Genomic DNA, 16,085 nt, shown 5'->3' on the forward strand with positions numbered 1-16,085 from the left:
CAGATGAGTGTTTAATGAACCACTATTTAAGCTAAGGACATGTGAAATGTTATAGATAACTCCTACTGACATTGAAAGTGAGGATCTTGAAATAGATAATTCAGTCCATCTGAGGACCTTCAGAAATCAGATGACTAAAATGCCTTTAAAGTTCAGAGTTTCTGACTTAGGCTAAAAAATTCAGAATTTTTTACCTTTTGTTTGTTTGTTTGTATGACTTTAGGTGAAAGTTGTCAATGTTATGGAAGGGAGGTCATCATCTATATTACTTGAACTATATAATTCATCCTGTTATTCAAATAAACTATAGAACGAAGCTCCCAAACTCTGTAGAAAGTTACTTTAAATGTTTATTAAAATCTTAGTTATCAAATAGCCTTTCATGTGAACATTTCACTGGTATACATTAGAGACAATTAAGGGCAATTAATTATTTAAATAGTATAAAAACAGTCTTGTGTCTGACTAAATTTATTGAGTTTTAGTATAAATATACACATTTATGAGGAAGATTTTGCTGTGAATGAGCATCAACTCATTTAAAGTTGATAACTAATATGTTTTGGTAACTCACAGTTTTATATAATATTTTTAAAAATTAAAATAATTTTAGATATGCACACATATTAAAATTTTTGAAGCTTGCCCAACATAGACATGGAACTTAATAGCATTTCATGTTGGGAACATTTGAAGGAATGGGGGTAGCTGGAGAAAGAGTCACTCTGTTTAGATGCTCAAAGGACTTCATATGAAAGAAGAGTTAGATTTGTTTTTCATGACTTTTAAGGGTACAACAAAGTAGAAGCAATAGTGAGACAGATTTATTTACTGAATAAAATGTCTCTACAAGATTCATCTAAAGATGGAGTGGGCTGCTTTAATAGGTAGAAGATGTTCCATCCATTGGCTACTTAGTGGGGATATGACAAAAGGAACGTACTCTTTGGATGTTAGTTAGTTGCATTAGATGATCTTTGGAATCTCCTTTCATCCCTAAGAAATTCTGTGAACACGTACAGCTGTTCTTACAGATTTCATTGATGGTAATAATAAAACAGTTGTAGCACAAGGGGATGAGTGGAAAATTTTTTAAAAAAATAAAACTTTGTTGCGAGGTTAGTAAAGAACAGAAAGTAGCTGGTAGCTCTTCTCTGCTTTTGAGGTATTCTAATTATCATAATTCATCGAGGTTTTCTAGTTCCTAGCTTCAGGAGCAGCATCATAATAGCAGTTAATCTCTTTCCTATCAACTGATTTTATAAATGCTTTTGGCTTGTGGTCATAAATGCTTTTGGCTTGAACCAGCAACATGGCTGAATTAGCTTCAGCTCTGTGGCTGCTGCTTAAAGAGTTAATACCAAACAATAAAAGCCAACCAGTTTTGAGTCTCTTATTTTGCCAGCAGCCTGTAAAATGAATTTGCCCCAAAGGAAATGACAGGCATAAATAAATTCAGTGAAAGTTGACTTACTGGATTCTTTCTATGGTTCCATGACATAAAATCCAAACAAGTTTGTATTCTGGATTCATGCAAGAAGCCTTTGATCTTAATGCTAATTATTTTGATGCCAGAGTAAGTAGCCACATACAACTGTCTTAAACATAATTAAATAATTCCTATATTAAACTTGGCTCTTGATCCTTTCTAAACAAGTACCATCAGTGAAGAAGCTTTAAGAGAATGCAGATGAGCCATGAAATTTTGCAGAGCTGGTGGAACAGAATTTTTATTGAATTGAAACTCTTTTTTCCTTCACCAGCATGGAATTCATACTTGAAATTGATGTTACCACCTGGTATTTAATCAAATATTTAAAGAGCCCCTTTTAATTCATTCCTTTATTTTTAAGGCTAGTTTCAGAGCATTTAATACCTAAAAGCTAAGCTCTGTGGAGGTTACCTCTAAGTAGCATTGAGAGAAAGTAGTTGGTAGTTTTAGGTAACATAATGCTGAAACTTCTCTGAAAAGGTATGCGTTTAGACCAGTATAAGAAAGTTACTGTAGTGTGCTATTCAAAACAGTTTAACTATATAGAATTATTAAAGTAGAAGTTGTTGACTTCTAAAACAATAAAATGGGTTTATTCGGGAACAGCAAAGAATTGCTATTTGGGACATGCAGTTTATGGTGAACTGTAGGTAAGTCCAGAGAACAAAGAAAAGGGAGCCTGTTTTTATAGGGAAAAGGAGGGAGTTGGGAGGGGCTGTTCTAAATGAAAGTTCAAGGGAGGAAAGTAGGAGTTTAGGGTGGTGATGACTTCATTTGCGGAGCTGAGATGTTTCTCATTGCCTGGGCTGTTGCTGAGCAAGGAGAAATTCTTCCTTTGGGATTGTAAAGTAGTTGCACTTTTTGTTTGAGAGTGCAGGGTGTGCTTCTTCCAGTGGGGCACGAAAGTGAAGGTCAGTGCATGCAAATAATGGAGTGTGAGAATGCATGAGACCTCCCTTTACAGGCCATTGCCAACTCTAACTTTAATTGAGGTTTTCTTTATTAATTTACATATTCAAAAGGCATAGACTTCACAAAGCATAGACTTCAAGCATAGAGTCTTAGTAATGCTTCACAGAATGATTATTGCAGTGCTAAGAAGGTACTGAGAAACAGATATACATTAAACCATTTATTCTTCAGCTGTTCAGAGAAGCAAAAAGACATGTAGAAATTTGGTTTAATATTTCAGTATTACACAATGTTGGCATAGAAGTGAATTAGGTTTTAATCTTTGGAACCATTCAGATTTGGATTTGAATCCCACTACTTGTTACCTGTGTAACCTTGGCTATCCTTTTAACGTCAGGCTTAGATTTCTTCTAAGGGCTTTTGGATAGATCAGGGAGAATTTATGTGAAATGTCTGGTGAATAGTGGGTGCTCATTAAATTGTGGCTATTAACATTGTTAACTACTAAAATGAAGAAAGATTTATCTTAGAATTTCAAATTCATTTATTTCCAATTTCTATGTATAGCTCACAGTTAACTTGACAAAGACTTTATGCAGATCAAGTCAGCTCTGTGCCCTGTTGTATTTGAATTTTTACAACATGTATCTGACTCACATTCTGGCACAACTGATAATAAATGTTAACTTTGTTGCATGTTGTTCTTTAAACCTTCCACAAGTGATTTGGTTAAGAGATGATTGAATGAAGCATTTTACAAAGTGACTTGCACAAAAGATAGACTAAAACACAGACAGTGGTGGAGGAAAGAAAATAAACACTTGCTTTAGAAAATGTAGAGATCTGAAATCAGATTCAGAGGGTTCTTGGGTGATTGTGATATTTAATTACTAATGGTTGCTTTTTAAAATTTGAATTTTTGGCTGTCTAATTTGGACTTCATGATAGTCTTGTTGCCAGTCAGAAATATATCTAGGTTTGTATTAAAGTGGTTCTGAAAAGTCATGTAACAAAATGGATAATTTTATACTCAGAGTTTATTTTTAAAGGGGACCTTATTGCAAGTATTTCTGATAAAAATGATCAATCCTTTTGCAGAGCCATACTTGCCATTTAGTCTAGTGGTTATGAGTTCATAGTGATCTTTTGTGTGTGCTCACATACACATAGATTTCCAGGTTATCAGAGAATGCTTGAATGACATTTATTGTTTTCTCTTCTTAGCATTCATCAATGATTTTGTTCTTGTTTACAAGGTACAGTGATAGGTATCGTTCGGATTATCAAAATGAATGAGCCTCTGTTTTAGGTACCTTTATTCCTAGAGGGATTTGGTGGTTATAATGTAGTCTGTTTCACTAGGTAAGGGAGGTTGGAACATAGTGCTGTGAGAGGCGCATACAAGGATTAATTCTCCCTTGAAGCATCATGGAAGTGGTGACTGGTTTTGGAAGATGAGTAGGAGTGTGCAGTAGGTGAAGGACTCTAGGCCTGGTGGGTTTAGAGAGCAGGCAGAAGTTGGTGTGGCCAGGGTACACGACCAACAGGGCAGAGGTAGGATATGAGACTGAAAAATAATTCAGAGCCAGGCTGTGAACATATTGAACTGATGTAGTAGCATTTTACTAGGTGTGTGAAAAGGCACCTCTTTCAGTGTTTTAGTGTTTATGAAAGAGTAAACCATCCTCATGGCAAATATTAAGCGTGCTTTCATTAAAATGAACTGTTTATTGATTGATGAGCAAATGTTTACTGGTTGCCTCTTATTTGCTTGGTGTTGTTGGATATGGAGATTAATACCTAAGGAGAAAACACTGTGTCTTCTGTTGAGGAACACTAGTAGAAGCAAGTTGGTTTAGTAATAAATACTATAAAAAACGTTATAAAGGTTATATAATTTACTATTTAGTTTTTTATTTTTCTCTACTTATTTATTTCTTGTATATCCTTCGAGGCTTTGATACCCACTCGAACCTCTTTTTTTTAACTGAGATATTATTGACATGTAATATCTTATTTTCAGGTATACAACGTAATGATTTTGTGTGTATGTGTGTGTATATATAAAACACAAGATGATCACCACAATATGTCAGCTTAAGATCCATTACCACACAAAGTTAATAAAAATTTTTTTCCTGTGATGACAACTTTTAAGATTTACTCTCTTAGCAACTTTCAAGTATACAATACAGCATTCTTGACTGTAGTCACCAGGCTGTACTATATCCCCATGACTTACTTGTTTTATAACTGGAAGTTTGTACCTTTTGATCACCTTCACCCATTTTACCCACCTCCCACCCCCAGCCTCTGGCAACCACCAATTGTTCTCTGCTTCTATGAGTTCAGGGTTTTTTTGTTTCTTTTCTGTTCTTTTAGATTCCACACATAAGTGAGATCATAACTGTTTGTCTTTCTCTGTCTGACTTATTTCACTTAGCATAATGCCCTCAGAGTTCATCCCTGTTGTCGCAGATGGCAGAATTTCCTTCTTTTTTTATGGCTGGATGATATTCTATTGCATATATATGCACCACTTACTCTTTATCCATTCATCCATTCATGGACGCTTAGGTTGTTTCCATGTCTTGGCTATTATAAATAATGCTTCTGTGAACATGGGGGTGTAGATATCTTTTCGGGCTAGAGTTTTCATTTCCTTCAGATAAATACCCAGAAGTGGAATTGCTAGATCATATGGTAGCTCTATTTTTAGTTTTTTGAGGAACCTCCATACTGTTTTCCATAGTGGCTGCACCACTTCACATTCCCACCAACAGTGCACAAAGGTTCTCTTTCCACATCCTCACCAACACTTGTTATTTCTTGTCTTTTTGGTAATAGGCATTCTAATGAGTGTGAGGCGGTATCATTGTGGTTTTGATTTGCATTTGCCTGATGATTAGTGATGTTAAGCACCTTTTCAGGTGCCTTTTGGCCATCTGAATGTCTTTCTTGGAAAAATGTCTATTCAGATCCTCTGCCCATTTTTTAATCAGGTTGTTTTGTTTTGTTTTGTTTTTGCTATTGGGTTGTATGAGTTCTTTATATATTTTGGATATTAATCTTTTATCAGATATATTTGAGCCTCTTATTCTTTGACTCCTACTTTGCATAGATGGCAAATTATACTGTCTTATTTTCTTGACTACAAAAGTTGCCTTTTGTAGGATCTCTTTTGGAGATCCAAAAATGGACTTTTGAAGTAGGTTTTCAACTTAAAAAGTAAAGTGACAGAGTAACAAAGAAACTCCCTTTTCAGTAATTTAAAATGTAGCATAATTGTTAGATGTTAGCAATAATTAGCTTACTGGTATAGCTTTTTAATGATCTATTAATAAAATTATTAATAATCAGTAATTATGCCCAAATTTTAAGAAATATCTTGGCAGCAGTTTGAGATACTTAATTTTCATGGATGTATGATTTTGGGCTATATGTAGGTCAGGCTTTTCATTTGATTATGTGTTTTTTCAAATATTTAAAGGAAAAGTGTTCTAATGCTATATTATTTTGGAAGTTCTCTACAAACATTTGCTTCTATGAGTTTAATTCATGATGCTAATTTATATTTGACAATGTTAATATGTTAATGGAATCTGTAGGATAATATTGGCTACTCCTAGCAAGATATCATATCCCTTTATAAAATATCCCTTTATAAAATCCTTCAGTGGTTCCCCATTAACTAGCATAAAATCTAAACTACTTAGTATGTCTATTCACAGCAATTTACCACCTCATTACCAGCTACTCATGAATTGTAGGTTATGTATCCTGTACCATAATGAATATAATGTGTTCTTTCATAACTTTGCATATGCTGTTTTCTTTGCTTATATCCCTTTTCAAATTGATCAGACTTGCAAATTCATAGGAATCCTTTAATACACCTCAGATGTAACCTGTCTCAGATGTTTCTTCCCATCCTTTTTCCCTTCTCCCTCTGTCAGTTAGCATTCCTTTTATTGCTTTTATGGTAATTGCCTGTATACATGTCTGCCCAGCTTCATTAGACTGTGAGGTCACTGAGGACAGGACTGTGTATTTCATTCATCTTTATATTCCCAGCATCTAGTACAATGTCTGGCATATCAGCATTCAGTAAATTTTTTAAAAATTGATCTGATTTGAATTGAATTCCTTGACATGCTCAGTTAAAAATTCAGCTTTGATAACTAAAAGTATTGGCAGTAGCTTTTTAATCCATTATGGATATTTACTTTTTCCTATTTTTTATGATTTTCAAGTAACTTGAATTTTTTTAATTAGTAAAACTGTTTTTCCTCATCTAGCACAATGCCTTACTTGTAATCATGAGAAGTGGAATATTACTGTGATTCATGTTCTAGGCAAAGGGAGTTATAAATAAGATGGTAGAAGGTGACACGTTTGTGTATTTAGTGGAACAGATACTTCTTTGCTTTCTATTAGATTGGAGTTCACTGACCATTGCATGAAGTAGCTATTGTGTTTTTCTTTGTATTGAATTCATGCTTACAAGGAGAAAAAAGATGATAGGGTCAAATTAAGTTATTCTTTTGTTCTTTTTTCCGTGTTTCTGTGTTCCTTGGAACACATTCTACCACTAAGAAGCAGTATGATTTGGGGCAGATTATTTAATTGCTCTGGGCTTCAATTTCCTGATTTGAAAACAGGTAGTAATAGTACTGCCTCATAGGGTTGTTACGAAAGTTAAATGAATTAATATATGTAAGGTGCTTACTCATCCCATGCCACTTTCCTCACCTTGGCCTTCATTCAGGCCTGAATGTCCTAAGCTCGTTCCTGCCTCCAGCCTTTATGGATGCTCTTCCTCTACTGGGATCACAGTCCCGGTTCCTCCTCAACTCTAGGTTTCCTACTAGATTGGCAGTTCTAGGGCAAGACAGTGCCTGGGACAGTAGTTGTGTAACAAATATGTACTGAGTGAACGAATGAGTGAGTAAATAATTGAGCCAGCTGCGGAGAAAAGAGAACAGGATCATGTGGAATGGAAGGCTCCTTCCTCTAGGGCTGTAGTCAGAGCAGGTTCTCTCATGGTAGGCAGGGAAGAAAAGAGACTGTATATATGTATATTTATTGTGTACATACATAAGTTAAACGGTGAAATTGTAAATGTTTAATAGTTAAGTTATTAAAATTGAAGTCTACAAACTAATCAAACTGCCTGAATGGTGATCAATTTGAGCTTACATTGGTATTTTTAATTGCCCCCCCAGTAATTTGAATATGTTATTGTTTATGCTTTAAAATTAATACATGTCAACTACAGTACAAAAAAAGAAACTCTTAAACAATTGCCCACTTCAATCCTGGGTGTAATTTCAGAAGCTATAAAAATTTGGCAGTGAATTACAAGTCAGGGTACGAAATTATAAATGAAATGTAATCATAGCTGTGCTTTTTTAAAAAAATGAATTTAGAAGGACACGCAGCAAATATCACAAGTATTGATTAATTTTATTTTCTTCAAATGTCTCAAGTGTCTGGTAATTGCTTATTGCATGCCAGACATTGTATGTAAAAGATCCATAGAAGCTCCAATTGATGTCATCCATCAGAAAGAATTTACTCTTTTTTCTCTTGGGCAGAGAGGGTCAGGGGCTTATCTTTTTAATGCAATCAGAATTGAGCTGGAGCAGGGCTGGGTTACAGTTTTTTAAGATTTAGTTCACCTTTGTCTCTTCTCAGGCATTTTGATTGGGAACTTGGTGAGTCCGCTTCCACATCTCAAAGTCTGCTTAAGAGTCACTTGTGCTCTTCAGAAGTTTTGAGCTTAATTTGTTAACTTCTAGCCCTTCAGCAGAATCTGGAAGATGTCTTGAGAGGGAGATTGGTTGTGTGAAACAGGACTTCCTCCCTCTAGTAGGACCTTGTCTCCTAAACACTATGAGATTATAGGAGATTTGCTCTTCAGAAGCTTGATTCAGCCTCCCCAGCTTCCCATAAGTAGCCCCAGAGCTAAAACCAGTCATGTTTGGGGCTCTTCAATTCCAATCTGTCATACAAGCCCTGGGTAACAGCTCAAACCTTGCTCATTTCTCTTTTCCCGAGTAGAGTTCTTCTGTGTGGGCCAAGGGCCAGTCTGATACAGAATTGGAAAATGGACTCAGGGAAGAAAATGGCTAGGGATTTTCAGAAGGATGCTCCCCATATGCTTGCAGCCTGGAATTCACATTGATCTAGTCCGAATTGATTCTAAAACTCTCTGGTGGGACTTCCCTGGTGGTGCAGTGGTTAAGAATCCACCTGCCAGTGCAGGAGACATGGGTTCAAGCCCTGCTCTGGGAAGATCCCACATGCTGTGGAGCAGCTAAGCCCGTGCGTCACAACTACTGAGCCTGCGTGCCACAACTACTGAAACCCGGGTGCCTAGAGCCCGTGCTCCACAACGAGAAGCCACCACAATGAGAAGCCTGTGCACTGCAACGAAGAGTAGCCCCTACTCAAACTAGAGAAAGCCCCCGCACAGCAACGAAGACCCAACACAACCAAAAATAAATAATAAATAAATAAAATAAAATAAAATGTTTTAAAAATTAAAAAAATAAAACTCTCTGGTATATTGATTACCTGGCTTTTTTCCAGTTGTAGCCAAAGCAGAGGCATCCTGTGACCTGTTACATCCTATTTGAAAGTGGAAATCTTAATGTAAAATTAAAAGAAAGAAATTTGGAGGTTTTTTTCCCTCAAGGATTTTATATTTATACCTCTTATATGAAAAATATTCTCAAGTGACAAGCATTATATACAATGTTATTACCTTTTTATCATTACTAGAAGATGATTTTGGAATTGCTTTTTGGTTTTTCTTCATTTTCAGGATATTTTATTAAGGAGACATTTTACAAAGGTTCAGTAACAGAAACAAGTGAGGGTGCAGTTCTCAGGGGTGGTGAGAGTGGGGTGCCATCACACCGCATATCTGAAGGGGCAGGGGAGGGAGGAGCTGCAGAACTGGAGAGAGAGTTGTATGGATGGGCCACCTGACAAGAACTGTGGGGCATCCCCCACAACAGGGAGAGAGTTGGGAAGGACAACCCTGACCTCACTCTCCATCATTCTCTAGGTGTCTTGCTGCTGCCTCCCATTAGCCAAACCGAACCAGGAGCCAGAATTCAAGGGGTCCCTGTGAAAGGTCCATTGGGATTGCTTCTTAATATATCATTTAAACCAACAGCTCTTCCATTTAGCTCTGTTCTTTCTTCAATGATAAGCCCCATTTGGATGGCAGCCATCTGTGAAAACTTATGTATTAATGACTATAAAAGATTTCCCTCAAAAGGTAAATATAGTGCTAACAATCTTTATTTTTCCTGCTTGAAAAACAGAAATTCTAAAGATCTTTTTTATTGATACATGTAACATAGGACTTCAAAAAAGTAGCTTTCTTTTTCTTGAGACAGGTCTTTATAAGAGGTAAATTCTCTGTGTGTGTGGTTTTGTGTTTTCTACATTTGCTTAGACATAAAAAGCCTTCACCCAAAGGAGACTGCTGGAAAACTGGAGATAATTCAGTTATTTTTAAGAACACGCTATTAACTGAGAAAATTAAATCTAATCAGTGATAACATTTATCAAGAAGTAATAAGCATGAAAAATATTACCTTTCTATCAGTGATAAATAAAGACCTTTTGTTTCTGTATTTTTTTAATCTACATTTGATAAATATCAGTCTCATGATTTTGTGAGTGGGAATAATGATGGCAAAACATTTGGACACTTCTTGTGTTTATATTTACCTTTAAAGTTTCGCTTTATTGCTTGATGGTGGTAGTGGCGCCCTTGACATGGGAACATAGATTTTGGAGGTGTGCCAGCAAGGGTTTGAATCCTACTCTTATTTATTCTTCTTCTTAATAAGTTGTGATATTAGTAGTAGATGGTTATTTAGTGTTTATTATGAGCCAGGTACTCTAAGTATGTAGCTATTCCTTTTAATCCTCAGAACAGTTCTGGGGAGTCAGTTCTTATAGAAATGCAAAGCCTATCACAGTAGTAAGTGATGAAGGTAGGATTTAAACTCAGTTCTGTAAAACCCCAAAGCCCATGGTAAATACTGTGCCGTACCCCCCCCGTGTGACCTTGAGGGAATCACAGATATAAAGCCCCCCTCTACCTGTAATTCTGAAATGAAAAAGCTTTGGAAATTGCTAGTCTTTTCATAACTTATTTGGTGGCAAAATGAACTCTGAATGGATGAGAAGCTATTTATAGCCTTTGTTAATCCCATTTAGTGTGACTATTCATACATGTTACTAGAAAAGTAGTAATATATTTGATTAGGGGGTGCTGCCGTAGACCTCCTCTGGAGATGTTACAAAATTTACTGTGTGCGTGCTGCATTAACTTTACAAGTTAAAATACAAAAATTCTGAAATCTGAAACATTCCCAGGTGACTGTGCCCCTTTATTTAACTTCTGTAATACTTAGTTTTCTTATCTGTAGAGATGTCAAGATCTAACCCAGTATGTCTTAATATGAATTATATTAAATAATTAACATATACGTGTAAGTATTAAAGTACCTGGTATATAGTAAGTATTCAGTTTGGGAGATTGTTACTATTATTATCTTGGAATTTATATTTGGTTGTGCAGAGTTTGGATCCTAAAGCTAGAATATGTAGAAAACTAGAGTTTTGTTTAGCTTGTTGCTGAAGCCCAGCACTGCATTGTATCTGTACAGGATTAGTAGGAAGCCATGCCCTTCACAGAATATAAGTGACTTTCCCTTACCAAAGACTATTTAGAACAGCAGTAAGTATAAATGTGCATTATCCTGTAGTTTAGGATTTCCTAACCTTTTTCATGTCACTGCACACACAAAAATTCTCTGCTGAGATGAATAAAGGAGGGAGGATGCTTGTGGCTGCCCCTGCTGCACCAGGCTCACGTGGCACCTGGGTGCTCAGGGAATCAATATCATGGCATACCTATGAACACACCTTGGCAAACCAATGTAGAACTGTATATGTCAAATATAAGGGGAAGATAAAAAATGTTGAAAATTGTTAGTGGATTTACTTTGGTTATCTCCTCTGATTAAGCATCTATTTCAAGTCAGTTAAAATCTAGAAACACCTAGGTGAAACATAATTTTTTAAACAGTTAGGTCTCTTAATTCTTGTCTTCTAACAGTTCAGAATGAGATGGAGTGACTGTTTTACTTAATGCTTTATAAAATGTGTTGACCTCTTAAGTTTATTTCACTTGTCAGTTAGAATTATGAAGAAACTATGACATTGTCTTGAACATTTAAAGCATTGGCAGGAGTAGATAGGCCGGTGATATATTTAATTTCGGACATTTTTTTTTAAGGGGCTGACATTTATTCCTTCCTCATATATTACAGTAAGAATTAGGTATGGTGGGGTAATTTTGTCAGTTATTTTTTTTAAATGTACAAATTCAGAGTTTGGCTGTTAGGAGTTATTTGCAACAGGGCTCTGGGGGCGGGGCATAACAGGAAGTTATTTCATATTATCCCTGACCCCCTGCCAAGCGAAAGCCTCCCTACCGGCTAAAAAGAGGGTGCAGAGCAGATTCTCAACCAGATACAATGTTTCTAGAATGTAAGTTGGAACATTGTCCTCCGCCATAAATTCGGTATAGGGAGGTGGGGCAGACGTAGGGGAGCTGCAAGTACAGAGACCCCACTTCGGCTCAGGAATCTGGGATCTGAGGAAACACCCTACATCGGTTTGTTTCTCTTAAAGGAAAGGGTACACAGTTTAAAGGATTAAAGGAGGGTTTCTTCTTCTTGTGGGTCTCTGTGGTGGAGGAGCTCCTTTCCTGGGCTTCAGTGATCCGAATGGGGTTTGCTGAGTCGGTGGCCTCCGCAGTGGCTTGTTTGCCTTTGGTGGGGATCCTCTTTATCCTTTGAGGGACAAATTTCTAGTGCTTTTCTATTTTCGTGGGCTTTTGGAGCGGGAGTGGGGATGGGAGGGTGGCATGGCTGGAGACTGTTTGCCTCCTTCTTGGTGCTCACTTGGCTCTGAGGAGCCTTGGAGCTCTGTCTGCTCAAGCTGTGGTCTGTTTCAAGAGGAGTTTTCAGAGTTAAAATATTATTTCTGACAACCTTACAAATCTGCCTCACTTTTAATACTTGAAAAACTTTATAATTTAGAAGGGTTTACCACCTTCAAAAGTTGTAAGACTAGTGGATCATTCCATAATAGCCTGTGGCTCAGAATATTGTTATGTGTTAATTTGGAAAGAATGTGGCTGCTATTCAGCACTTCTCTGAACCAGGGCATATTACATATTAGCTGTGTTGCTTGATTTTTTTCACAGAGTGTTACATCTTCATTTAAATCATAAATATGAATTATATTAATCTAAAACCTACCAGTGTTCCCTAAAATAACATGGTAATAATTTTTGTAAGAAAAAGTAAGTAGTAATGAAAATTGTTTCCATTATAGGAACAGAAAATAAAGATAATAAGACAAAATTCCAGAATTTATCAAGTCATTATGACTAAAACTCACATGAACTTTATATTTTAAATTTATTGTAATAATTGGTCTTCCCTGTCATTCCCAGAGGCATGTTACAGAGGTAAATACAGTCTCCTTTCAACTCTCATATTTGGAACCTCATAAATTTGAAATGTTTGATGAGTTAGAGTTTAGGGACTGGAAAGTTGCAGGGAGTGAGTTTTCTACATCTTTTGGGAAGCAGTATTGCTTTGTAAGTGCAATTTGCAGGGCAGATAAAGTGTAAATTATGTGGGTAGAATTAGTGAGTGGTAACGAGGTGCTCATGTGACAGAGTGTGCAGCCCAAAGCTGCTGGTGCAGGTGGACAGCAGTGCTGGATAAGGGAGGTCAGGCAAGGTGTACACACAGAGTGTGGACCAGACTTCGAGTCATAATTTTCAGAACTCAGAACTTGTTTTTTCCTTTCAGAAAACTGAAGAATGGGAGAAAACGAAGACTGAAGCAGACATGGAAGAGTATGTATGGAAAGATAGCTCCTCAGAGAAAAACATCCTGGAAACCCTTCTCCAAATTAAAGCTGCTGAGAAAAATCTGGAATTAAGTAAAGAAGAGCTCCTTGGTACTGAAGAAGTTGAAGAGTACAGAAAGTCTGTTGTTAGTCTTAAGAATGAGGGGGACAATGAAAATACCCTTTCTCAGTACAAAGAATCAGTGAAGAGACTATTAAATTTGACATGAATTATATAGAAAAATTGCCTTGATTTATTAATTTTATGATATATATGTAATCATTATCTAATTTGATATACAGTTGAAGATGTTAAAAAACCATTGTTTTATTACATCAGAGTTAAAATTACTCCTTTCATCCTAATGTACAAAGGCAGTGATTATTCAGAAGTTTTCTTACTTATGCACTGGGGCAATCAGACTAATTCGATCTCTGTGATTTCTTCTGGTTCTAAAGTGTTTGGATTTTATTTCTACCATAACAACTTTAGTATTCATATATATACAATGTTGTTGTTTTGTCACCTGCTCCATTTCTTTCCCTACAGATTAGTACTTTTTGGTTGCTTTTGAGTAATGATTTTGGTTACTTGGGAAGCTAGGCCCAGAACCCAGTCCTCTGACTGAAGTTCAGTGTTTTGTCTACATAACTGCTATCTGCCTAGTGAGTTTTTGCACATGCTGATTCTGATTAGAAGCAGGTCCTTAGCAGTATTTTCTAACCTAAAAGTTTGTTCCATTCCTCTATTTGGGGGTCACTTTATGTTGATTCAATTCTGTTTAGCATCCTGCTTTCCATTTTCTTTGGCTCATTTCTCCAAGCCTAAGCTTGCAGAAAAGTGGAAATGGAGATTAGCTGGTATTCATCTCTATGGATGCCCCAGCTAGAACTTCCACAGCTCAGGAAAGAGATGAGGTATAAAGACCTTGAATTTAATTGGAGTAAATGACAAAATAACTGCCCTAGGAAACATTTCATTCAATTTAGCTGTCAATTCAGTGCTTTTAAGTATATCTGTAAGTCATTTCTTACCACTTAAAGTTGTTGACAAGTGATTAATTTAAAATTGAAATAAAGGAATTATGGAGGCTGTTATTTGCCTAAAACTTATTTTGCTTGACAGAATTTGAGAACATAAAATGCCAAAATGAATTTCAGAACAATTGCTCAAAAGATTTATATAAATTGAAGATATGATTTAGTATTAGCAAGGCCAAGAGTCCGTAGGTTATAAAGGACAACAATAGGGCCTTGAGTTCCATCCATTCCACTGGATGGAAATAGCAAATAAAAAAGTAGATACAACTGAATTTCTAGATCAGGTTTAAAGCATACATAAGTGTATTGAAGTGTTACATTTCTTAGAGAGTCAGAGTTGAGGAAAACTCAGGTGTGGAAACAGGATTGAAGAAGGACACATTTGAAAACAGTAGAAGCTGAGGAGAGGTGGTCATTTGGGAACATGTAAAGAGGTGGTAGATTAGGGTCCTCAGTCCCGTAGTAATAATACAGTGAAGATGGAAGCAGATGGAGTAATGATACGTAATAAAGAATTTGACCTTGCTCAAAGAGAATCTGGCCTCTCCCGTCAGCTTCTGGGAGGTAATCTGTCATACCTCATAGAAGTGTCTTTGGTTAGGGCAGGAGTCAGTCACAATGGATTTTAGGTGGGGCTTGCTACACCTGATAGTCCTAGGCATGCCAGGAAAACCAACCATGTGTTTAGGGTTGGGGAGCTTTGAGTTTCTTGGTAAGTCCACCCAGCAGCTGAGATCAACTGCCCAGGTAATTGATCAGTCATACCTATGTAATGGAGCCTCAATAAAGATTTAGAACACTGAGGCTCCGGTAGGTTTCCCTGGTTGGCGATACTCTAGACATACTGTCACACATTGGTGCTGGGAGAGTAATGCATCCTGCTTCCACGGGGAGAGGACACCAAAACCTGTGAGTTGGGAACACTCCTGAACTTCATCCTTGGTGCTTCTTCCCTTGGCTGATTTTAATCTATATCCTTTCCCTGTAATAAACCGTAACTGTGAGTATAATAGCTTTCATTGGGTTCTGTGAATTCCTCTAGTGAATTATTGAACCTGAGAGTGGTTTGGGGACTCCCCATCCCCCGAACTTATAGTTGGTGTCACAAGTAAGGGTGGTCTTGTAGAAGACTGTGCCCTTTTAACCTTTGCAGTTTGGCTAACTCTGAGCAAAGACCTGAAGACTCTAAGGCTGTGGCATTGACACCTAATGGCAAAATCTTAGAGCTGTAAGATTAATACAAAACTGCCTCAAAAGGGTAACCGTTGCTGTCATAATGTTAGCAATAATTGAACAGCATTTTTTGTCATTATTTAGACTCTTGTCCTTAAGCTCTAATTGATCTAATGTATACAATGAACATCATACTCATCCTTACAATGAGGATTCTAGGGGACACTTTTTGCTGTACTGATGATATGCAATCACTTCTGACTTCAAACTCTTAAATTTCATAGCTCAGAATGTGCTTAAACACATAGGCAACTAAGAAATAGAACAAACCTGTTTTCTTAATTGTAGGGAGCTTTAGTTTTTTTCTTTGCATATTTTCTTTCCAAAATTGGTAAATGTGTCATAATACTGGACTATTACAGATTTTTGTCCCCAAAGGTCTGGCTGTTTCAGTGCTGGAAAAATTTCGATATCATGGTTATTTCCTAAATGGTGGTAACAACCTTAG

The 16,085-nt window shown here is 36.6% G+C and overlaps 1 protein-coding gene across 2 annotated transcripts in view; it reads left to right on the forward strand.

Moving 5' to 3' along the window:
* The window catches only part of MRPS35 (mitochondrial ribosomal protein S35), a 43,784-nt gene extending 27,814 nt beyond the window's left edge, over positions 1-15,970 (forward strand). Inside the window, exon 8 of one of the 2 annotated variants that reach the window (XM_029206329.1) lies at positions 13,324-14,455. In XM_029206329.1, the coding sequence (XP_029062162.1) occupies positions 13,324-13,593 (270 nt within the window). In that variant the 3' untranslated portion in view covers positions 13,594-14,455. Of the gene's footprint in view, positions 1-13,323 lie in introns of both variants that reach the window. The other variant, XM_029206330.1, reaches the window with a different exon arrangement.
* The last annotated feature ends 115 nt before the right edge of the window (positions 15,971-16,085 follow it).

The sequence above is a fragment of the Monodon monoceros genome, unplaced genomic scaffold (assembly GCF_005190385.1).
Source record: "Monodon monoceros isolate NGI ecotype Baffin Bay Population unplaced genomic scaffold, NGI_Narwhal_1 Super_Scaffold_6, whole genome shotgun sequence".
Taxonomy (NCBI): Eukaryota; Metazoa; Chordata; class Mammalia; order Artiodactyla; family Monodontidae; genus Monodon; species Monodon monoceros.